The 25,650-nt window shown below is 44.1% G+C and overlaps 1 protein-coding gene across 16 annotated transcripts in view; it reads left to right on the forward strand.

Moving 5' to 3' along the window:
- adgrb2 (adhesion G protein-coupled receptor B2) overlaps positions 1-25,650 on the forward strand; it is a 138,936-nt gene that overhangs the window by 36,223 nt on the left and 77,063 nt on the right. For all 16 annotated transcript variants that reach the window (XR_003890203.1, XM_029844778.1, XM_029844780.1 and 13 more), the window contains exon 2: positions 6,345-7,253. Coding sequence is in view for 15 of the 16 variants with exons in the window: in XM_029844778.1 (XP_029700638.1) it covers positions 6,365-7,253 (889 nt within the window). In the remaining variant the exon portion in view is untranslated. The remainder of the gene's footprint in view (positions 1-6,344; positions 7,254-25,650) is intronic.

Consider the following 25,650-nt stretch of genomic DNA (forward strand, 5'->3'; position numbering starts at 1 on the left):
TGCGCATGTATCTCTTTTTTTGCAGGTCGGTTTTCTTTGTAGTTTTCTTTCTTCTTTAGCTTCTCTTCGACTTTCCTTTCTGTTGTATTTGTTGATTTGTTCCTGTTTTTGCCTGAAAAACTTTTGCCACAAAAGACGCCAGATTTTCTCCCCCAGCACCATTTTAAGTAGTTCACCAGCTGAGAATTTTATGAATAAACATAATCTTCCTTTCTTCATGGTTTCTGTTAGTCCATAACATTTCCTGCAAAATTCTAATAACATTTTTCAAAAGGGCATCTGTATTTGACATGCCAGTTCAAATTAGAGGAAATAAAATAACCTTTCTGTGAGTTCTATATAACATGTAAAGACGTTAGCCTTGCATGATTCTTTAATTATTAGCTTTCCTGTCGACTCGTGGCTTCTTTTTCATTAGCATCAATGTCCCACGCTGACCTGATTAAACAACACATACCCATCACTCTGTAGAAATATAAATTTAGCATCATGTCTCTAAAAAGAAAACGCCCTTTCCCCTGATCCAAGGCTGCGATACGGCCGTCTCCATCTGCAGCATGAATTTCTGCCTGCCATATTTTATTCACAGATAAGGTGAAATGAAAATACTTCTGGTGGTAGAGTGGGCTACTTCAAAGGACAAACAGAGCGCTTCTAAGATGTCAGTTGAAGTTAAAAAAAAGCAACAAAAAAATTAAACACCAAAAGGGCTTATCAGTGTCTCAAAATCAATCCTTCAGGGCTTTTATGTCGTGGAGACATTGGTGAAGTGTTACACTTAAGGGGGGTGGTGTTTAAAGGGAAGGATGTCAAAGACAGACAAACACTGGGTGATTTTGTTCCAGGAGAGAATAAATAGATTAAAAAAAAACAGAAAGGTTTACACCATAGCAACCAGTTGCTATGTGTTGCGAGAGTTGCTAACAGTGAAGGTTTTTTCACTGACAGTTCTTCTTGACATTGCTCATTAAAGTTTACCAGATATGTACAATACTTCGCTGCAGGACTGTTGCTTTTGCTAAACCTCCACTCAAAGGTTGCCAGAAGCCGCGCTTGCCTTGCTAGCTCTCGTAAATTCAGCCGCGAGTAAGGAGAAGGGCTTTTGGAGGGTGCCAGGCGCTCTTCCATTAATTTACAACAGCAATGTTATGATTTTGGGATTTAAAAGGATTCGCCCGACACTAATTTTTGGATGACTATCTAAGTATTCCAAGACAATGTCCTCCCTGCTCAGTCTGGGATCCTAATCTGGATTTTATTGAAAACATTATGAACCAGTTGCTTTTAAAAGAATGAATCTTTTTCCAAGATAAATGTATTTCTTTTTTCTTTTTTTTGTGGTGAATTATCCAAATTGCTTTACAATTTACGTCCTTGAGGACTAATGGTCGTAGCTTGGGGGTTGTCTGAAGACAAGTGAGGACAGAGTTGTGAACTGTGGAGAGGTGGGGTTTAGCTTCTTAATACGTAAGCCACGACTGTAGCAAAAGTGCCCGATTAGAGGGGGATGTTTTGTTAACAGTAAAATATATGATCAACATCATGACTTATAAAGTAAGGTGAAAATGTGTCAACATACTCTGATTCAGTATTTCTTTAATGATTCATTTTCACTTCCCTGAGCTTTAATTGTTGCCCATTATTACTTTAAACTTTTTTTATTATTATTATTATTATGTCCGTGATTATTGGCCTAATGACGCGATCTTACAACTCTAAAGCTATACTCTGCACGGCTTGTCGCAAATCACTTTTACACACTGTTGTAAACACCACAATTTATAGGCTAACAAACACAAAGCCAGTGTTTTCACTCCAACAACAGCAGAACGAGCTTGGCATCGGGCTTTATAGACTTAGTTTGTGATGCTCCCAAAGTCGGAGATTTACAAAGCCAATGTGTTATTTCTTGTCTAGTGTCATCTTTTACGTCATTTTGCTTCCTCGCCACCTCCGTACACTTATTTTCCCCGCCCTCAGCATGTGGGCGGTGTGTCACCATAACGATTTTAAATGTCAACCCAAACAAATTTTTATTTTCTTGGTTTGCCCCCAAGCAAGAATCATCCAGGAGGGATAGTCGTGGGCACTCAAGTGGACACTTGTGTTTTTTTTGTTTTTTTTATTTCCCACCATTCCTGCTTTTCCATCAACCTTCTACTTATTTTAATGGTTTTTCAATGTTTAGCTGTCAAAATCGTACCTTTCACATCAATGACACTCACATTTGTTGAGTATTTTGTGAATTTCACAGTAATTTGCAGCAATACATATGCAGGACCAACTATTTTACAAGTATAACTAGCGCCATAATGCAGTTTTGCTAATGATAGAATTTCCTTTAGGTTATATAAGTTAGCCTACACGTGTAGAGTTTATTCAGCAGCCTGTATGTGGAATATTGGCCAACACTTCATTATCTGATGAGTTGTGAGAGGGAACATGGACTAAATTAATCCCCGGTGTAAATGAATCCTGCTTTGAGCTGCGCTTCCTAGTGAGGCCTAAAGCCCTGTTGGTGTTAGAACAATGCTACTGTCTATAGCAGAGAACCAGACGCAGTAATTGGTCATGTTCCTTTTTGCTTTCACCAGCAAAGACAGCGCTGTGTAGGAGTGACCGCCATAAATCTTTCAACAACGCCTTTGAAACGCAGAAGAAAAGTTTCTGGCTTTCCGACCATGGGTGATTCTCAAAGGGGGCTGGGCAGTAAGGGAGGGAACGGCTCCCTGCTTGCTTTTCCTTTCCCTTTCTTAATTGACTACAAGGATTGCGGCTCACACCAGCTCCTCGCGGGCAAATGAGTCATTAAACCATCCGAAACAACATCAGAGTCAAATTTCGAGTGGAGCTACTGCTAACGGCGAGCGTCTGAAGGCAGATCAATAACAACCCGCTCCCTGCGTCATTTGCGTCAGCAACACTTAGCGCCGTTGTAGTCGATGGCGGACGGAGCGAGTCAAAAAATAGAGAGCAGAAGTGACAGGTAAACAACCACAGCTTCAGGGACAGAGGAGAAGTGCGAAGGTCATGCAAATATACTGATGATTATGTTTCACAGTGAATGTAGGTGTGATTCAGGAGACACTGTGGTGCGTTAATGTAAAAAAAAACCTGCTAGCACACCCTCAGCGCACAAATAGCATCGCTCAAAGTCGCCCGCAGTGTTATTCATGTAAACCACACATGATAACTGAGGAGCTGACAGAAAGGCGTCTTTAACAGTAATATTTATGTATCGTGCTGACATTTTTCTCTCTGATTTTAACTGGACCCCAGTTCCCTTCATAAAACCAGTTGGCTTCCTGGTAGGACAGAAAATTCTTCAGGACTGGGTTGCCCTCTCCTGTTGTGAGACAAAATGCTTCCGCTCCTCTCGTCCACATAGAGACCGTTCGTTGATAAAAGTCTAGTCAGTGTTCCCACTGCTGCCAGCGCTTGTGAGCACCCACGACTCTTCAGGGTGACACCAGATGAAATTCAAACAAGAACCTATTCAAGTTATCCATCAAACTAAGTGTTCGCGACTGCTGCTACAATAATTAGGTAGTTCCAGCTAAGGTCCAGACACTCCCTGTTGGGATTAATGACAACTTTAAACTGTTAGCGTGAGCTTGACGTCAGCCACTGACTTTTGTGCATAAGAAACCGCAAATATGATTCAAGTGTCATTGTCTCAGTGGGAAACATTTGGGTTTTTTCATTTAAAGTGCTTAAACTTGGAAGTACGGTTTCATTTTCACCTATAATTGAATCTGTGAAACATCAGAACACATTTATTTGTTCACATTTGGGGGCAAGAAATTGGTTCCAGCCTATAAATTAAAGACTAATGGATTCAGTGGGAAAGGTCTCATGAGGGACAAACCTAAGAGATGTAAACTTTATTTTACATGTTGTTTTATTGTTGGTAACAGTGGAGTGACAATCCCACGTTTGATTGTAGTTAACGCAATAAAAATTATTCACTTCCTGTCATCTTCCTGTTTTAGCAAGGGGGCGCTGCCACGCTGTTTACAGGACAATAGAAAATGTCCCGCAGCACAGTGATGGAAAATGGGACGAGTTCTGGTGTTAAGAGTTTAAGAGAGAAGAATCAGAAATGAGCCCTTGTCACCTGACTGAGGTGTAGAGCAGAAACAGAGAGAGAGACGGAGGGGGAATTTGGTATTTTGTCAACTTTGATGATAACAGTCATGTCAAGGTGGGGGGAGGAACAGAACATATCAAAGCAGATGAATATTTATGGGTGCCCACAGTAATACGCTGTCTTGAGTGAAGTGGGCCAGAGCGGCCCCCGTGAAGACAGCACTTCAGGGTCTGCTTTTGCACAGACAGCACCCCCATGAATATTCAGTGTTCATTGTTGTAAAAACTATTTGCCTCGCCGAGGTGACGTCCCCTCGTCTGTGAAATGTGCTTTTAGTGACCTTTTCCCAAATTTGACGACTCAGATCAAGGTTTATAAAGCATCAAAGATCATCAGTTTTACGTCAGTCTTAGGGTTTTACAGCATCAACGGTGTCAAAGCATGCTGTTTAGGTTTACGTATATGTTCTTGGGATGGGCCCTCACATAGCTGGCAGATGGATATCGGCACTCTTGTTTCCCAGCGTGCTACTTGAGCCCCCTTTAGCCCCTCTGAGCGCTGCATGTTTGTGACAAGTCAACTCTGAGTTGTTCAAAACGCTCCATGTCAGATCTTCTGTGCAAACAGGAGAAAGAGCCAAAGGAAAATATCAGAATCCATTTAGCAAAAAAAACCCCACATTTCCAGGTCACGACATAAGACGTTGCCATGGTTACTTTTCTCCACACTACCAGGCTTAAAGTGTATAGTGCCTGATGTTGAAATGAAAGCAAGATGGCATTACGTGCTGTCTGCTGCTGTAAGCTGATGTGCACAGGCGTCACCTTAGTAATATGTAGGTTTTGGACCATTATGGCCATTTATCAACACGTATCTTTAAAATGTGTTACTCAGCTCATGCTTACAAGGGAATCTTATATTCTTCAGAAAGAGCTGACAAGAAAGTTTTTCTCAGAAACTTATTTACTTTTCCCCCAAATACTTTGGGGGTGGGGGTCACCTCTTGACATTGAAGTTTGCAGCCTGTTAGCGTCGGCCTGTGGACTCCAGAGCCGCCGCTGCACTTCTTTAACATGAACCGTGTGAAGTGTTGGATACCGCTGCGTTTCATTAACCCGGGCCTTAGGGATGTGGAGCACTTCACAAGTGTGCTTTATACAGAGACTTTAAAAAAAAATAAAGGTCTGTGCATATAATGATTTTTGGTTGGAACCATGGACACCAGATGGATGGTTCTGGTTAACTTTAACTTTAACCATGCAGGAATAAAAACTCTAAAGTTTTTTTTTTTTTTTTTAAGTATGTCAAAAAAAAAGAGAAATGATACATTTTTGATACAATAAATGACACCTGTTTCAAGCTTAGCTGATGTGCAGCAAACAAGACATTTGAGCTCCAGAGTTAGGAGAAATGCATTCTGGGATTTGTTGTGTCTGTTGGTCCCCGATCATTAAACATTCAGGCCTGTCACAGATGCCACCAGTACCTGTCCAGCCTGATTTTCCAACATTACAAATCTGGAATCCTGATGATTTTTAAATGCCTGGGGATTAATGTTCCACGCCCCACATTTTAAAACTCAACCTGTAAACCGATGCGCCCGTCGCATATGAGCATCTACAGCAACGGCTGTTGAGTTGTTGTGTTGTTCCATGTTCAAATCAGACAAATAATATTAGCAAGGCTAAATATCCGACCCCCGGCGCTGTTGGTACACATCCACCTCCTTAAGAAGCAGCCGAAAGTGGTGGCACAGTCAGACAAAACAAAGCAGACTGGATGTTGAAGTAGTCTCAAGCAGAGCGCGCTGAAACGCCGTCTGCTATATATAGGGCTTTTGTCTGTACTGTGTGTATGGTGTGTGTCAAAATCAAGCTGTTGGCAGACCCTCACTGTGTCGGTGATGGTAATAGTTAGCCAGAGCCTCGGGGGGGTGCCGCTCAGCGTGTAGCCGTGCGTGTGTGTACGTGTGCACACAGCAGGAGGAGCATGGAGCAGGTCCCACCGAGCGCCTCTCAACAGCCGAGTCATCAAACCTTTTAATCCGACGCGGCGGGGATGTGTTTGTGTGTTTAGACGTTTGAAGAAGTTTTTGGAGAACGGCTGTCATTAACTTGAGATGAGGCTCAAAGATAGTTCCAAAAAAATGAGAATCTTTGAATGTGAACATTAAAAGTTGTTTTTTTCTTTTGTTCCATGTGATGTTTGCTAACCCCCCCCTCTGTTTTTCTCCCATCCTCCCTTTGTCTTCCAGTACAGGACGAATGTCATAGGATGAACACTGCTGGTGGGGTGTGTCTGTATGTGCTGTCCTCTCTCCTGGCCGTGGCCGGAGCCCTGGCCGCAGCGTCCGCCCTCGCCTTAGCTCCTCTCTCTGCCCTGGCTGAGGTTGCGTATGGAGCCCCCGACGGCGTCCCCGGCGCCAGGGCAGAAGAGGTCCACGCCCCTGCCTTCTCGTCATGCTCCAGCCTGGTGGCTGGGGTGCTCTACGGCTCTTTCTCCCTAAGGGAGCTCTTTCCTTCCAGGTCGCCAGGCTGCTCCTGGTCCCTGGAGAACCCCGATCCTACAAAGTACTCCCTCTACCTCCGCTTTACCCGCAACCCCATCATCTGCCAGACACACGTCCCCATGCTTCTCTCCCTCGACCACCACCTTGCTAATCAAAGCTGTCCCCTTAACATGCAGTCAGCCACTGCGAGGGACCAGGACATTATTAGTCTTTGCAGTGACCAGCCCAGTTCAGAGGCACCTTATTCCTTCCTCCAGTTTGATAAGAACTTTGTCCAGTTGTGTTTGACCAGACACCCAGCTCCAAATGAGCCTCAGGTAACAAAGGAACTGCTGGAACTGCGGCTGGTCGAGGTGTTACTCATCAACAACGAGAACTCCAGCCAGTTCACCTGCGGCGTGCTCTGCAGGTGGTTTGAGGAGTGTTTACGCACGGGTCACCATGGAGATCAGGGGGAGTCCGACAGGGACGGATGCGGGATGACCCAGACAGGATGTATCTGTCCAAATCACAACATCATGGCGCCACCTATTCCCCTCCTCCCCGCAACGCCGCACAGCTCCGGCAACGGGTCACTGCTTCCTGATGACTGCTGCGTCACTGGGCTGCATTCCAATGAAGCCATCGCCATCGCACCCAGAGACGTCCGACAAGGTAGGAATATGCCACACACAACAACCTTACCTTGTTTGAGGTTGTACAAATATAAATGGAGCTAGCATTACAGTAGGGGTCTAAAGGTCAACTTATCCAGGGCCACAATGCAGCTGGGATTTCTGTCCTACCTGGTAGACCTGGGATTCCACGTTCCTTGGTGAAAAGCATTTTCCTCATGCTAGGACAGCAAACCAGGCTGGATGGTGGCCCTCAAGGGCTAAATCTGGAGACCCTGGCTTTACAGTCATACTCAAACCTGCCACAAGAACATTTTACCTCATTATCCAAACTTTCTATAAACCCTAAGGGAAGAAAATGCCTCTGCTTGACAGAGAATTTATTATCTGAATTTTGTTTGTTGGTCGCTAATTTAAAAAAATGAGGCGGTTCAAAAGGGGCTCTTTATACCTTCCTTCAAAAGATTTACAAATGAAATTCAGTCTTCTGATCTATATTTTAGAGACTCCCCATGCGGCACGCTGAGAGGTGTGCCGCCTCAGCTTTACGGCTCATTATGCACTTACTATCCAGTGTGTGTGTTTTCGTCTGTGAAAATTTGTCTCTCACATCTCTGACATCATGTCGCCAAGACCGAAGCACAGGAAAACACATCATGTGCACAAAGTTCATCCTCATTTTCAGGTCCTATTAGCGGTTTTTCCAAAAATGTGTTTACAGAGAAGAAAAAAAGCCTCAATAGCACTGAAATAGTAAAAGACATTAGGTTTTCAAAAGTAGGGGGTCTTGGTCCAGTTTGTGTGTTTCCCAGGTAGCGGCTGCTAGTAGATAACAAGTTTAAAGATCAGTGACTTGCTCCATACCTTTGCGGCGTCCAGGTGCTGACTCAGCAGTTTCCTCGGATGATTAGTTTCCCTATTCCAGAAAAAACACATACTTAAATTTACCCTCCGGAGTCAGCGGGCGCAGTGGGCAACCCGAGGAGTTCCATTTCCCACGGAGGCTGAAATAATTGGGTAATGGTCATTTCGGAATTTTAATTTCTTCAGCGACGACACAGACGTGACCCCGATCCTTCCTTAACACGCACGCGGCTGGCACACATCTCAATAACCAAAGAATATGAGATTATTTTCAGAAATTACCCCCTTGAAAGCCAATATTTTGGCTGAATAAATTCCCAGTGTATAAATATATAGATTTTTTTTTTAACTTTACATACATGTATTACTTCATCCGTATACATGCCCTTTATGTAATTTAGTTCTCCAGGGTGGTGTTTGGAGAGGCTCGCATTGATTTGCAGGTTTCACCTCTTAGATTGATCTGCTTGAGGCTAATGATTTTGACATTTGTTCTTGTGCACTTAAAATCACTCGGAAATACGGTAAATATACAGAGATTCAGGCATGTTAATACGCTGGGGGAAAAAAGAAACAAAACTGTTGGCCGATGTGATACGTGGGCGCTAATTGCTGAACTGATGTAAGAATGTGTGACATTTCTCTGAGAATGGGAATAAATAGCTTCGGGATGGAGGCTGTCGATCACCTTGATACTTTCTCAGGACCCATCACTGACATTTCAGTGCCCCACATTCACTTTGCTTCCCCCTCAGTCGTAAAGGTGGTGAAAATAGACTGAAGAAAATAGATTTTTTCATCAGCCGACCATCACTGAAGATAGCTCTGTTCCTGGATTTACAAATCGGGGCTGTTGAGGCTGTTATATTTCAACCTGCAGTTCCAACTGTGCAGCAACAGGTGACCCGGTGAAAACAAAGACGGGGTCTTTTCACTAGAATGGCCACAAAGTTATTGTGTCTCTAACTACAGCGAATAGCTTGTGCTTGTCCTAGGTTGAAGCTACCGGTTCGTGCTGTGCACCACATTGGCTGAAATTGTTCCAGAAGCAATGTTTTTTTTTTTATGATTTCCATTTGGCCAATGCTGTGATTAGGCGTGACAGACACACTTTTTTTTTTTTTTTCTGGCAGCTGATTTGCCGCCAAACAGCTCAGCCTGGCGGCGCGTGTGCCAGAAAATTCAAACTTCTCTGAATCACCGCAGCCCCAAGAGAAGCTAACACGACTCTTTAGTCAGGCAGTGCATTTGGGTTTTCAGGCAGATGAGAAATTGATCAGATTTTGGCAATTGGTAAACAGAAGGCATAAATACAGATGCCTCAATCAGAGCTGTGAGCTGCAAGGTAAGGAGATTTAAGAAACCTCTGTTGCCAAGTCATCCAGGTAACAGCAGGTTTTCAGGTTTACTCTCACAGTGACATGGACGGGCGATTGCGTTTTTGCTTTAAATCCTCGTATAGTAGCAGCATTTTAAGCATCCATCTAGTTTATTGTTTTTTTCAACTCGCTTTTTAGTCAACGGAGCCCCGGGAAGGTCGCCAGAGCATCGGAGGACACCACTCCCGCCTTCCCCTCCCCTACAGCACATTTAGCTGCAGCCATTTTAGGGGTTCGTGTTTTGGCTAGCAGACAGGCATGCAGATATTAGCTTTTGACAGCCTGGATTGTGGAAAGCCTTTCGCAGCATTTACAGGGTCGCACCTGGAAAATCCGCATTGGTTTTCTCCATATTTCAATGCCCACCTGTAACATCATTCCAGGTGCAGATGCGTTCCGTAACAGTTCTTTCAGACGTTTGCCTGCGTTGCCATCAAACATCAGGCGTAGCCTGCCTGGTACAATGATGGGCTGCACTACAGATGGGGTGGGGGGTGTTTAGTGTTCAGTTCACAGTACGGCGCTCCCTATGTCGTTATTGCACTCAGCTCAGATCTTCTAAATGTCTCCAGCTGCTGGACATGACAAAGACGAGCCGCCTCGTTTGCACCAAGTATATTGTCAGAATTAAAAGTGAACGCCGCGTTTTTAATCATTGATGGAAAAATGACACCCTCCTCGGTTTGGCAGTTCATCCATCATGCGGATGTAGGCGCCGTTTCCACGCATTAATTGAATTAGTTGCTTTGCACTCATCACATTGTGCTGGCGTTTGGAGGACTGATGGGTTTTGCTCGTTGATTGAATGCAATTGTAGGTGTAATAATTCTTTAATCTTGAACTTGTCCCCTTCGTAAATTTAATTTGCTTGTCTTCTGTGGAGAAAATAAATCATTTGTAAAATCATGGGGATATCATTTGACCAATTAAAACAACACAGACGAGTCCATGATGAGAAACCCCGGGGCTCTAAACTCAAACATGGCAAAAAAAAAAAGGCCAGTCTATGGCGGTTCCAGGCACTATTTCAAATGTCCTTTATTGCCTGCATGGCATGATTCAAATATTCTGTTACAGCTAGTTCATTCTTGCAGTGTTTTGTGTTTTCTGGATTGAGTTTTGTTGGAAAATACAGATAAATATCAATAATATAAGTTTCATCTGTCAAGTGTGCCTGAAGCATTCATCACCGTGGTAGTGTCCTGTTTGATGTTAATTATAACCACAAATTCGTTCAGATGTTAAAATGGGCAAAATAATGAAATTATGGTTTCGTATCCAAAAGGTCAACTCAGCTGCAGCATAGTAATGTTGACAAATTCTGAAATTAGACTGATTGCGTGTTGTGGTGATAGCAACGTGAACCCTGAGTGTTGTTTCCAATCAGTTAATGTCGCTTTATGTGTTGTTCTGCTGAATCTGAGCACTCCATTAGCGCTGGGCACCAGGCTTTAGCGTTAATGTTAGCTGCAGCCTAAAGAGTGATTCTATTTCTTTTTTTTTTGCATCACTTGGACTGGGAAAACAGACTGAAATAAATATGAGACTTATCACCAAAGTATGCTTTTTAGCCTTCAAAATAAAAGACAAAATGCCGAGTTTCTGTGGCAAAATATGAGTTTTTGTCCTTTATTTAAACATTATTGCAGTGTCATAGGTATGAGACCTCGATTCGAGCATTAGCCTGCTATGCTACTAACTTCCACCTGTTGTTTCCATTTATCCATGCTTGACCCCCATCTTTCATTGTTGTCCATAGATGGACACCTGCCTCATACCTTCCTGTGACACACCTGCAGGCACACGCAGGGTTAAGAACGATTCCCCGCGTCTAAAACCGCTCAAGTGTGTACGGGTTTAGCAAAACCTGCCGGGAAGACTGGGATTTGGCAGGGCCTCTTGGGACCTGATCGCCCTTGCATTGAGCAGGAGCCAGTGGTCCATTACTTATAAAACACACACACACTGAAGATGGCTTATCCCTTCCTCCTGGAATACTATCCACTTGCTGGTAATTAGAGCAGAGAGAAATGTTTTCGTGTGTGTGTTATGCTGGCTGCACAGGTGAGGGAGGTGTTTATATTCACACTGCGCTGGCTTAGAGCACATACTGTACAGGTGTTTTAATAACTCTCAGTTCCACCAACTCCTACTGTGAAGAATGCACACACACACCACAAGAATTAATTGCACACTGTGTTGGTTGTGTGTGTTGTTGTTGTGTGTGGTTCTGTGATTTTTCCTTTTTTTTTTTTTTAACATAAAACGGATCAGATCAAATGCGCGTGTGAAGGACTATCTGCTCAGGTCGGCTCTGGCGAAAGGATTAGTATTCTGTGCACATGAGCTCTGGCTTTCTCTTCCCGAGAGCACTGAGCCCCTTTATACTCCAGCAAATGTGCCAGGCACACAGACACACACACACATACATACACACCTTTTCGTTTGGATCCGTTCCTGTTTTTCTCTGCAGATCAGTGCCGATAGTTTAGGCTGGCTGGCTTCAGCCCTATCTCAGATGCATTGGAACATTGACTTCCTTCCTGTTGCTTGTAAAAAAAAATATCAGAAATTGACAATTAAACTCTTTGAGAAATGACATTTCAAAGTAGAAAACACATCTCCGAACAATAATTTCCCCCTGGCAAAAGTCCATTTAGAGTTTAAATCTGCAATTTTTGAGTTCTGGTTGAGGAGGGAAAAACAGAAACTACTCTGAAGGTCAATGAGCATCATTTAAAGTCGAATATAAACTACATGTACAACAGACGGGAGGGAAAATCGAAAACCAGCCGATGTCTCTGGCCATGGAATGAGGGCCAGAGTCGGTAACTGAATCAGCACCATCATTCTGGATGCATTTAATGAAACTTGCAGTATGCATTAAGGGGAGAGTGCATTTCTACAGATCCTTTGAGCTCAAGAATCACGAGCGACCCGTCAAGCCGGTTGAAAAGGAGTGAACCGAGGGAGATGTGGAGAAGGCACCAGTGGGCCAAATTAGCCAGCCTCTCGAGATTCCCGCGTTGTCAAACCACAGTGGGAGATACAGTATGTATGTCAGCAGGGAGAGGGCACAAGTGTGTGCATGTGTGTGTGAGAGAGGGGATGCTACCGACTGTCTTATAAGGCTCAGCCATGTGATAGTAGAACAATTATAGAATAATAGAGTCTAGAGTGGTGGTAACACACACACACACGCACAGCTACACACAGTAAATCTATATCACTTTCTTCCCGAGCGATTCCCAGTCAAGATTCACTGGTTTCATGTGATCGATTAATTGCGGAGGATAGAAAGGCAGCTGTGTCTGAAACCATGTGGTACGGTCCCTGTAGGCCCGACCACTCATATGTGGCACGGACTTATGCATCCGCAGAATGAGCCGCATGACGCCCTAGAAAGTAATGTGGAAGCAACACCAACCATGAAAGGCTCTAACAGCCGTATCCGTGGTCTGCTATAAACGCTGTACTTCATCCTCCAGCAGCCGTTTGTTCAGGCAGAAGTGACATTTTGTGCGAACGGCTCGACGCTGTGGAGATGAGCGTCCTCTGTTTGCAAGGACAAAATGATAGCTCGGCTGCATGAAAGGATCATTTTAGTTCACTGCTTTGCGAGGGCAAACAGCTGTGCACTACGGCCAGACCCAAGACCACAGAACAGGAGATGAAGGGATGGACACAAGAGGATGGCACAAGTGGAAGCGGTCAGTTCAGACAGCTGAACTTTGATTCGAAGCTTCGCAGTTTGTGATTGACGCAACGCCCCAGCGTGAACATGGACAGTTCGGCAATAGAAGGATGCACAAATGCAACAAGAACGGGACCCGAGCGCATCGCTCACAACTAAACGCAGTGCATCCACCCCATTGACGATGCGACCACGTTGTTCCCCATGTGGCAAACAACCGAGCACCTGAGCCCAGAGCGGAGACGATGCCATGCGCAAATATGACATGCACGCGGACCTGGCTGCCGAGCCGATGTGGCGGGCCATTAGGGTCGGTCGCGAGGGCGTGCCTCGCCGGGTTGAAACAACCCCGAGGGCGCCACGGCCTGCGGTGCCTTGAGATACATTGCAAGACAGTTGAGAGTTATTGACACCGTCATGCAGGAGGGGTTTGACAGATCGCCTGCTGTTCTTTCGGGGGGAGGGGGGGTGCGCCACTGCATTAAGTGGAGATTAACATCATCGCCATGGTGTTGACAGTTCAGCATAAAAGCAAATATGATTTAGGCACGTCAGTGGGTGAGCCCATGAATGATGCATGATGTAGCCGTGCTTACCTTCTGGCTCCTCCAACAAACCCTCCAGTTACCTGTTAAGATGTCCTTCACGATAAGTGTCACAGGGACGCTCTTCTCCCTGAAACGTCTCCTCCGGGAGCTCATTTGTGTTCATCTAGTTTGATGCCTGGGGAATCTGTTTGCCAGACACAGCTTAACATGATGGACAGGGCTATTTATCTTAATACAGGAATGGAAATTTTCCTAAATTTACAAAACCAAATGTTGGGCCCAGATAAGACTAACATCTGATTCCACAGAAAAGCCACCACAGTGAGATTTTCTTTACAGTTTTATCAATTTAATAAACCACAATCATGAAGTGTGACTGTGCTTTTTGTTTCCAGCTGATTGGACACTGTCACACACACATTTTCCAAATTGTGTGTGTGTGTGTGTATGTGTCGGGGAGGGGAGGGGAGGGGGAGAACAATGCATCGTCCATTCTGAGGCTGAGTATGTGGCACCCAGTTAAATATGAAATGATCACAGACGCGAGCCGCAAACCCGGGGCGTGAAAAACATCGTCACATGCGAGTGCACATCGTGGCGGGACACGTGGTGCTAACTGCGAGGAAAGACTCCTGGCAATGCAGTGCGGGAAGGACATAATAACTTGGCATGGAGGCTGACACGTGTGGGATGGGAGAGTGGTATGGATGAGTGCGCGGACGTGACAGCAGCCGCTCCCATGAGCCACGACTAAACCCCCCCCCCCACTCTCATTTGAGCGGAGAGGATGTTTAACTCTGACCAGCGAGCAATATTCGCCCATGCAAAGTCAATGTCGCTTTGGAACAAGTATGACCGCCTTTGTCTGTTCCTCTCCCTCCCCCTGCCTCCTTCCGCCTCTCGCTCTCTTTTTGTCAGCGTGCATTAGCATCACCAGCCGGTGTGTGGCAATTAAATGTATCCCTGGGCAATGAGACCCTATTTAGAAATCATTACAAGGCAAGGAAACTTGTCCCGTGAGTTTAGCAAAAACACACGGGAAGGCCCGCCTGCCTCCATACGTGTGTGTTCCCTCGCATCCACATGAGTCATCCTTCACTCATCCGCGACTCTCTGGCTCTTCTTCCCAGGACGTCTTCCCTCTCGGATGGACTCCAGCGGCGCTGTAACACGTATTGTGCCCCCTTTTATGGGATTGGAGGCGGAAGGGGTTATTCTGGAAAGTGTGATATGTTGTATGTCTCAAGATTAAAGTGGCACGGGGATTTGGCCCCAACCTGTTGTTAATCCCGAATGACAGTCGGTAAGTTTAGGAAAGGGCGAGGTGAGCGCAATTGGATTCATGTCCAGCAACGTCGAAGGCGTTACAGCAAAACTAGGGAGCCTATTCCAAAAACTGTAATAAAGTCACATTCGGGGTTCTGTCCTGCCCTATTTCCCAGTTTTGCCGTGTTGGCAGAGAACAGCTGATGGTAGAGCGATGCAGGGGATATAACAAAAGAAAGAGTGTTATCGACCAGTCTTTAGAGACACTTCCACACCTTTCCAGATATCTTTAGTTGGGTCTGCAACTCTCTTTTCTTTAACCCTAAATAAACATATTTAGCTCAGTTCTCTGAGCAGCGTCGATTTAACAATCCCATCAGGCTTTGTTTTAATCATCGCTAGTCGACCATTAGTGTTGCATTGCTCTTTTGGACAATACGATAATTTGCATGTGCAGTGTGATGTTTGGAGCAAATCTAATTACTTACAGCGCAGTCCAGAGTCGACCCACTAACACGGGGGGCTTGCATTCATGCAAATAGAGACAAATCTCATCACAGAGCCCACACAACAAAAAGACAATACATGCATAATATATGTCCTCTGACGAAAGGCGTGATATGTGATGCATATGTGAATCTATTAATATGAAACAATATGAGAGCACAAAAAATAAGTGGAGAGGAAGAGAAATCCTCTCAAATTGGGCTCCTTTTTTTTCCTATTCTGATGCACCGGCTTTCAGAAGCCTTGATGTCGCACTACAGCAGTTCCCCCATGGTGGATTTAAGAGTCAACAAAGACCAAAAAGCTCTTAGTCTTCATCTCAGTCTGAAATTCTTTTTTATTTTGCACATTGGTGCAAGTAATTTAATGTCAAGTCTGACTTAAAGTGGGGCTGTATCCAGCACAGAAATCCCCATTTAGTCAAATTCAGCTCAGGTACATCTTTCACTGCCTTAAGAGTCATTTCTGCTGATAAAAATATCCATGGAAGACTGCCACAGCACCCCTCTGTCCTCTCCCATTGGCCACGCATGCGTAGCGGCCTTGAAATAGTTTTTTGTTTATATGATGATAAAATATTCATGGCGAAAAATAGCTGTGGAAGCTGTCCATATAATCTCCCATAAACTGATAGCTAAATCCATCATGTCCCCACACGAAAACACAAACACAAGCGTACAATAAGAGCTGACAGGCTCAAGGGCACAATGGAGTGAATGACAGCCGCCCCGGCTCGTGTCTACCCCTAAACACAAGATTCCGCCCTCGCACGCCGCCAGACAAACGCTGCGGTTTTCGAGCAAGTATCGATTGGCACGCGTCAGCAGGTCCTCCACAACAACACTCGCCTCTGAACGTGCACCAGCAAATAAACTGTCTGAGGGAAAGACTGCGAGAGAGGGGTTTCTAGGTGAAACCGACCGAGCATCGTTTGCTTGCAATCCACTGACAAATGCCATTATCCCAAGATATCATCGCCTTTACCCACAGTGCATTGCCACAAGGTAAAGCATCATAAAATATTATTTTTTTGTTATGTTTTGCCTGTGAGCAAGGGCAGAGTGGCTAAAAGCGAAGAACCAGCACGACCATGATGATGATAAAGCACCTAGCCATTCAGCTAACGAGAGCCCGGATCTGCCCCGAGTCTGCCCGCTATGCAAATTTCTTTTTCACACCAGCAATGAATCAAACTAATATTTCTCTTCGCAGCACTTAAGCAAAGCCATCACTCACAGAGGACATGCCAAAGGCGCATGCAGCCCGGCAACAAGCCCCCTTACGCACATGCGTGCACAGAAGGAGGACGAGCTGACGCGTAACGACACGTTGTTGCTTTGTGCAATCTGCTAATCAACTGAGTTGTCAACAAGTTTGTGTTTGCTTGTCATTCTTTTGGTATGACGCTTAAGTGCACAACAGGCACTATATTTGAGTCAACAGTAACGAGGCTCTGGAGATAGCCTTCTGTAAGCTGACAGTCTTGGCAGACAGAAGCAGTAAAATAAAACATCTTTTTCTCCCTTGCCAACTCTGACCTAACAGCACGACTCTTTTCCTGAAGGTTAGACTTTTTGGTTTGGTTTCATCATTCGCTTGTGTCATCACATGCCAGAGTAGAAAGTCTTAATCTAAATCTTACGATTTTGACGGATAGAAATTGCTCGAAAAACATATACAGTTATTTCTGTCCCATTGCGGAGCTGTCAGTCTTTCTTTGGCTTCTTGGGGTTGGCTGTCTCTCTTCCTCCGTCCTTCCTCTCATTAGCGTGTTGCTGTGACAGCCCTGCAGGTTTACCTCTGGGGTGTTGAACCAGCGCAAGAGTGTGATGGTAATTTACTGGAATGGAAGGCCAGGCGGTCTCATCTTGCTTTTCAAAAAGTGTCATGAGTGCAGACCTTTGACAAAACGATTAATTATGTACTACATTTGGCAGCACTGGGCGTTGTGGTTAGCACAGTCACAGCACAGTAAAAGGTTCTGAGTTCAAAACACTGACTTAACTTTAAAAAATAAAAGCAACAGGCAGGCAATCTACTTTCCGGGTATTGAGTTTTCCTGATGCTTGTTTTTTGGTTTGCTAATAAACTTTAAAAGGTTCTAGATTGACAACTGAAAGTTGGTTGAACGTTTTTGGGTCGTTTTTGGCGGGAACTGGTTGGCAGGGTTCCTGGTTGCTGTTGTGCACATTGTGACTCCATGGAAGTCACACAGATGGTCTTGCTTGTCTGGGGTATTTCAATTTCATTTTTGGATAATGAGGGTCTATGAGCCACCTAATGACTGATCCTATAAATAGGAACCAATCTGTGTCCAGGCATGTGTTCCCCTTAGAAGGTTTTTGACCACCAGAGCAGCTCTGCTCTAGAGCTCAGCCATTGCAAAAAGGATGCATCATTTATCTTTATTTGTGTTAATGGTGTATATGCCCTACCTGCCATCTTTTTGACGAGACATCTGCATGCATGTGAATCAGTTTTATATAGTTCACAGTGCTGCGTGTATACCATGCTAAACCTTGTCCTGTATAATTGACCTCATTTTAAAAACTGATGTTTTCAAATATGTTAATTAAAACTAATACTAAAGACACATATCACATTAAATGGAGGAAAAGGAACATGGAAGCATGTTATGGGCTTTTAAGGCTTTGGCCAGATATGGTTACTTTCTCCTTATTGTTGATAAATGCTTCAGGGGGTTCCCTAAAGGCTGCAAGATAGCTCCCTCTGTGCGTGTGTGTGTGTGTGTGTGTGTGTGTGTGTGTGTCACTGAACAGGCCTCATGGGTCAACCTGTCACCACAAAGACAGCTAAGCAGCAGGAAATCAATGTAAGGTGATGAGGCTTGTGTGCATGTTGGGGTGTCTGTGTGTACGCGTGCTCTTGTTTATTTTGATTAATTTCACTTTATTTCTTTTACTCACAGCATAAAGATTGAGGGAGAACAAATAAATTGGGACCACATATCACGTCAATGAAAAGCTAGAAGGCAATTAGGGCAGCACAACACACGCCTCGCTGAACGTTAAACGTTCAATTTTAGATTTGCGCGATGCACAAGGGTCCCCACAGAACATGTTGTTATATTTTTGGGATATTTTTAACTAAGACGCAGGCATTCTGCATTTCATGTTGATCCTTGTGGCAACTTTCTGAACTATGGCCAGGGATTATAAATGATTTTTCTTTTGTTTTTGTCATTTCCCGTTGGAAGATTCAACAGCTTCCTGGGTTTTACTGGTATTGGCCCGGTTTACTTTCAAAGGCTTTTGAATATAGATTCTTGCATCAAGATGGCTCAGCGTTTTAGGCACCCATGGGATGTGTCTGAGTGTTCTGGCCGCTGGTACTGGTTGGTCAGGGTGTCAAGGCATGAAATCTCCATTGCATGTGGCCGAATCTTTTAGGGCGGCCTGAAGATTACGAGGCTGCCAAGCACTGGAGCAGCTCTGCCTTCCTGAGGCTGCAGGGAGAGTTGGAGCTTCAGCTCACTTCTCTGTTAGTGAACCCCGGCTCTTTAAACGAGCCCCAGCGGTCCTCATTACCCATTCCCTGGGCGCGCTCTCACACAGCACACAACACGTTGCTGTGCATGTGTGGAAGTACACCAGTGCAAGTGGAGGGTGGAAAAAAACAGTCGCACTCATCTGTCAGCTTTGGTGAGGCGCTGGTTACTGCCAGTTTGTAATAGGCTCTATGGACGGCCGCCTTATCTTTTCAACATCGTGTTTTAAGGAAGTGTTTCAGTGGTGATGATGCCTGGCTTATCTGGAGGTTGAATCCAAAATAATGCTTCTTTTAAAGCACTCCTTATATCCCATGTCTTAACTGACCAAAGCCTGTTGGTCTTTTGATTTAATCAGATGTTCTCGAAGATGACCCACTGTGAGTGAAATGTAATACATGAGCGTAGAGGTGGTTTGCAGGTGACTTTGTGACTACAGGTGGGAGGACCAGGAAGTGATTCGCCCAGAGGGAAAAGGCTGAGATCATGCCAAAGTTTTGTGTTGTCTGTGGCTGTACCAACCAATCGAATTAAGGGAAAGAAACAAAATCTGCTTCTGCATCCTGTAGTCACTCACCAAGGAGAGACATTGTCGAAAAATGGCAGCAAATGTTAGTTAAAAGCCTCTGACTCAAATGAGGAGGAGCAATGCTCATATATGCAGTGACCACTCTGTGAAGTGTGACGCTACAGTAAAGAAACCACTTGTACTGTATAGCTGGCTGAAACTGTCAACCTTACAGACCAATGTGTACAATATTGCTGGAAAAAACCCAACTGTGATAACATCCTGTGTAGCTTGTTCCACACCTCATGTTTTGAAGTGTGGCTACCATGGCCAGTGGTTCTCAAATGTAGGTACTTGTTCTGACAAGAGGGAGGGAAAATCCCTTCTATTTGGTATGTATGGCTCATATCTGATATGTTTTACTACTTTTGTATAATACCTGTTGCTTCTTTTGTATATTCACTGTCCATCATTTCCACTTACTGCTCTCCACTTCCTGCAAAACCTATTGTAAGATTTTTATTTTTTGGATATCCTGCCTGCATCATTATTTCTGTCATCATTATTTGTAACCTAATAAAGCAACTGGGCAGGAACTGTGGACATTTTTTCGGTCCATGTCAAAAAAGCATCTCAGGTGAGGCGATCCAGTCGCTTGTCTCCTTTAGGTTTTTCCGTCTCTCACTGTCTACCATCATATGTTCTTTGAAAGCCATTGTTCTACCATGAGTCAAATTAACCATCTATGCGCTTGGCTGCACACCAGTAGGCACTTCTCCACTGGGGGAAGAAAAAAAATGTGGAAAAGCTGTGGCGTCTCATCTCCAAGCTCATCATCTTTTCCATTTGTCCCTGTGCTTTCATTTTTCTCTTGACATCCTTCTCCAACAGATACCACCTATGGAGACAGAGATGAGTCGGGCCTTATTGTCTGTATTGACTTGTATGTGCTCATTGGTGAGTGGAATATTGAGCACTCTTCATAAGCATTCAATGAGGTTTTGATAGTGTAGTATCTGAAGCCTGTGTATTGCTCCTCAGCAGGCCTTTACCTCTGTAAGATCTTAACTTGTTTTTCAGACACTTGGGCACCATCTCAAATATGTTCCATCTGTCCTGTCCTGTCACAAGAAAGGAATGTGTTTACTTGATCATATATAAGGGTCTACCGAACAAAGCACTTCGGAGATCTTCACCATCGGGACCACTAAACCTCCCTCGGACAAGCTGCAGCGTCCGATTGATACCTGACTGTTCTCTCCAATAAACATCTCTCATAACCAAGTCGGTGTCTACAAAGATTCTTTTTTCAGCACATTCAGCACATCTGAACAATCTCCAGAAGAAATTTACCACAATAGAACCTTCAGCATTAAGCTAAAGTGGTCCTTGGATATTCCTGGAGTTGCCTCTTCTGCTGCCCTGGTCACATTGAATAACAACAGTTTTTGTACATGTCTTTAGTTATTATAAACTTGTTTTCAAAACGTTTAACTGCCTAGTTAATTTTTTTTTCTGCGTTGACTCATGAGTCATCTGGACGGCCTCGTCAGGGTCTTGCAGGGACACACTGCAGCCATTGTTTGCCTCTCATCGCTAATCTAAAGATAGAATAGCCATCATATTCTCGGGAGTGAAACAGATGACCATCAAGTAATCGATGTGATTATCAGCGAGAAGCAATCAAGTGATTTATCAGCTTGACATTTATGCTGATGCGGGAAATCCTGGAGAAAGTCTAACGGCTGCAGTGGCTACAAAGTGAAGTGAAAATGGATCATTTAAACAAACAAAATGACTGAAAAAAACAATATTAAGTTAAATTAAAAAGTATAAAGAATTGTTGCAGAATGTGACTTCAATTTTTGAGCGGGCTTTCTAATCTTGGCACCTCAGGGGCTAGAGTTGAGTTGAGGATTCTATCAATAGTTAGTGTGTCCACTCCCGTGGTTACGTTTTATCAGCAGAGGTGAGGTTTTTGGTTAAACTGTGGCATTATTGACTCCTGTCCTCTTTGTTATCTCCATACTTGTCTCAGTAATCTTGTGTAGTGTCCCAGAAAAGGCTATTTTCAACACACTCCACAACAAACTGTCTTCAACACACCACAGTGGAAGGGTATTAAGCGGCAAGTGCTGCAGTTTGGCTTGTCTAAAGGAGCTACTGTTACTTAAATCAGATAGCTGTGCAATTCACTCTGATTTGGTTCCACTTTCATCCTGCAGGCCAGGACTTCTGTTTGTGATCTCTGTCCAGAGGGAGGCTCGTGCATCCACAGCTGACTGGCAGAGTTTTACAAAGTTCATCAAGTAATCAGTGTAGACAGATTTCAGGAGAGGCTGTAGAGAGTAAACTGTTACTTCTTCAGCAGTATATCTCCTTCAAATTCTTAATTTTTACATTTCCTTAAATGCATTGCACCCATAAATTCACCCTGGGACTTTGACCTCATGTGTAATGTGAATGCATCTGCAAGAAAACATGATTTTTCACTGTTTTTGATGATTTGATATCAGGCAGGGGACAGAAGTGTGTATTATACCCACCCGAGGAGGAAGGAGGACATTATTAAGAGAACAATTTTGGGCTCATTTGGCAGATTTTCCATTTCTTCATCCTCTGCTGCTCCATGATGGTGAAAGAGAGCGAAAAGGAGAGTATTTTAGATTTCACTTCAAATGACTCCTTCCTGGAACTCTCATCTTTCTGACACCTCTGTTGTTCCTCTTCAGCTTCATGTGGAGTTCTTCCTCCAGACTGGAACTCCTCTGTTTACACTCTTTCACAGCAGCTTCATGGTGGTCAGCAGGGCCAAGGTGTCGATGAGGGCTGTGGTTCTCCGTTGTCTTTCTTGCCCTGGATCTCCTGGTCTGTTTCCTCCAGGTCTCCGAGTTATCCGACCTCTTCTCGTCAGCTCTTTTCAAAGCTCTGCAGCTCTTGTGTCCTTCTGACCTCTTGGAGATACCAGAGAGTTCACATTTGAGAGAATCAATGATGCTGTCCTTCAATTTTGTTGGGCAGAAAACAGTTTCCTCCCCAGCTCGTCACACTTGTGTTGCAGCTCCTGGAATACTTTTTTTTTTCCAGTTGTCTTACTGTTCATTCATATCCTCCAACTGTCTGTGAATAAACAAGAAAAACCATTAGTTTCATATATCACAACAAGAGTCCCAACCCCAGATGGGTTTCAGCCGTCCATCTACACCTCGAGGATATGGGACACTCATTAGAAGACAATGTTCAGGAGTAAAGGAAGCCATCTTTATTAAACTGGAAAAACCATCACCGTTCAGAGGAGGCGGCCTATGACAGCAGTTGCCAGCTGTTCTGGGATCCCTTCTCACAAGGTTTCACAATGGTTCACACCCAACATCACATGGGGACCGAAAGGATCCACGCTCTTTTAATAATGCAAATCACCTCTGTTGAGCACAAACAACCATTACGCTAACGACCACTAATGACATTCAGTAAACACAGTACATATAGTTCTGGGATGTAAAAGATATATATAAAAGATAAGATACATATATAATAAATATACATATATAAGATACATATAAAACTGAAGAAGCCTCTTGGATAAGAGGTGAGACAACTTCAAATAACTAAAGGAAGTCCAGGTAAAGGTTTTTAAAATCATATTGAAAGTTCTGCCATGGGAATAGAGGTAAAGCTCCAGTTTTAAGGTTGGGAAGAAGCACAGCTGAAACGAATCCCAACATATTGAATCAAGCTACAGATCATCTTTCTTCAGATGCAGTGTCAAAATCCAACAGGAGTACATTTGTGTCCTCCGAGGCCGCCGCTGTTATGATGAATTGATAAAGACGTTTGGGACCAAACCAGGATTCAGAGCTGGTGTTCTGCAGGAGCCGCCACCTTCTCACTGGAACAGAATTTATTCTTGCTATTTCAAAATCCTTTTTTTTCCACACAAAACTCACCCCAGTTTTGATAAGCACCTACTTGTGTGCGACTGTAGTTCAAAGACGCCATCAACGGCGGTGAGGGCCAGTGAGAAAAACGACTAATGACAGTTTAAAAAAAAGATTTTTGATATTCTGAGTGTCCTTTCAGTGTCTCTCCTAACCTCTGTGACTTGGTAGAAATCACAATTACCTGTAAAAGATGGTAACGTTGCCATTGTAAATATAATGGAGGTGCGCAAGATGCAGAGCCGCTGGCTACATGCACACCGCTCCCATCAGAGGAACCAATCCTATAAGGTATTTTTTTAACAAAACATCCAATTATGTTTCAGCTCTGCTTCTTAAAATATTGTAATTATCATGTATTTTACCGTTGTAAAAAACAGTCTGCAATCTTTGGAGTTTAATGTAGAACAAAAAAACATCATACTCTCGAGCTTCACATTCAGAACCCGTGTTGCACTTCCGTCACCCCCATGGTGAATCTCCATGGCGCTCCATCCCTCCAGGAGGGAAACCGTTACCAGAATTCTTCACTTGTCTTGAGGGGAGAAACCCTAGACATGTCATTAAAAGAGGTTTATCGCTGGTACACTTCCGCCAAGCTAACCCCAGAAATCTAGGACACAGCCTTGTTTTGATTATTCAAGGCAGAATCGTTTAGCTGAGCACCGTGTCAAAATCGCTGCAACAGCCACAGTGGTTGGTGCAAACTGCACAGCGCTTTTTTCTTTCTTTTCCCCCGGGAAAAATGTTGAACTCCACGGCTGAAATCAACCCTCTGGCGCGACGCTTCCGCACGGCTGCACGATTTTGCTGCTCTCTTGATTAACCTCATGACTGGGACTTTAGAGGGACGGCATTCAGTTATTTATCCTGGCGATCAACACCTTTCTCTCTCCTTGGATTAAATTGCCCGGAACATTTTGCAGCACAGAAGTGGGAAAGAACAAGCAGAGAAGTCTTATTTCAAGAAATGATGAGGCCCTGGCAGTCCTTGGGTCTGGGGTGAGAGGGTTTTTAAGCCGCGTACGCTCTGTGTTGTGCATCACGAGCGGAATCAATCAAGCCAAGTCCGAGTGAAAGTGTTTTGCTCCTGGTCAAGGCTGTGTTTCTCTGCATTTATGCTATTTTGTTTTACCCTTGGACGTCTTTGAGGAAGTAGTTGGCGATATAAACGGGAGGGTTGCGATTGAGATGCCGGGCAGACTTTCCAAGTGTGCTCATCGCACAGAGTGGGGATTTGATTTTGCTAATCTTTCCAAATTCTCGTTAAAACCCCAAACTGTCGGTTCTGTGACTGGTTTGTTTTCCGATTTCGTGAAAGAAAATGTAAGTCTAACCTCAAGTCTATCGCAATTAAAATTTTGGAGCTAATTCAAGCCTAAACATAGTTTTTACGCTGGTATTTCATTTTCACTCTGCACTAAGTAAGTTTTGATTAAATTGGCGTGACTGCAATGTTCTCCACATGTGCCTCTTATTTTGTCAAAAAAAAGAGGCAAAACGCGGGGTCATTATTGGTAATGTGTGTTAATCCTCTATCAAAGTGAATCATTGTGGGCTGTGATTCATTCTCCAAACATAACACACATTTGACCCTAACCCAGCAGGTACCGGGCACCACCATGTGTGCCAGGATACAACTATCAGATGGGCTGCGGTCATCACAACCAAAGCTAGCTCCCTCTGCTTAAAAACCACATTAGGGTTTATTTTTTTAAAGCTCAAGTTGAACACCAGATGGCTGTCATCGAGTCGAGATGTCATTCCCCACATCTCTCAAACTGTCAAAATAGCCTCGGCTAATCTTGGCTCAATCGAGACGGAGAGCGAGAACAGAGCACGGCGTCCAAACGGTGACGCTCATGCTCCAGATAAAGCTGTGCGAAAGTGGCTCCCAATGAGTTGAAGCAACAGCGAGGAACGCCGCTCACTGTACGTGAGCCGTAATTTACATTTAAATGAACTGTACCACCAAATTTGTGCTGGATAAACACGAGTGGAGGCGATTAATCACAACACTGACTGAGCCAACTGCAGTTGTGATGAATAAAAGCAGCAGCTGATGCTACACAAAAGCAAGGAAGTGCTTTCTTAGTGCCATCTGTTGGGTTGAGCTTCATTTCTTTTTATAAAGCAACAGTTGTTGTTTTATTTTATTTTTTTAAATATGTGTATAACTTTCGCTGTGTGACAGAAGATGTTTTGGTTTGGACTTTACCTTCAAC

Source organism: Takifugu rubripes, chromosome 12 (genome assembly GCF_901000725.2).
Source record: "Takifugu rubripes chromosome 12, fTakRub1.2, whole genome shotgun sequence".
NCBI lineage: Eukaryota > Metazoa > Chordata > Actinopteri > Tetraodontiformes > Tetraodontidae > Takifugu > Takifugu rubripes.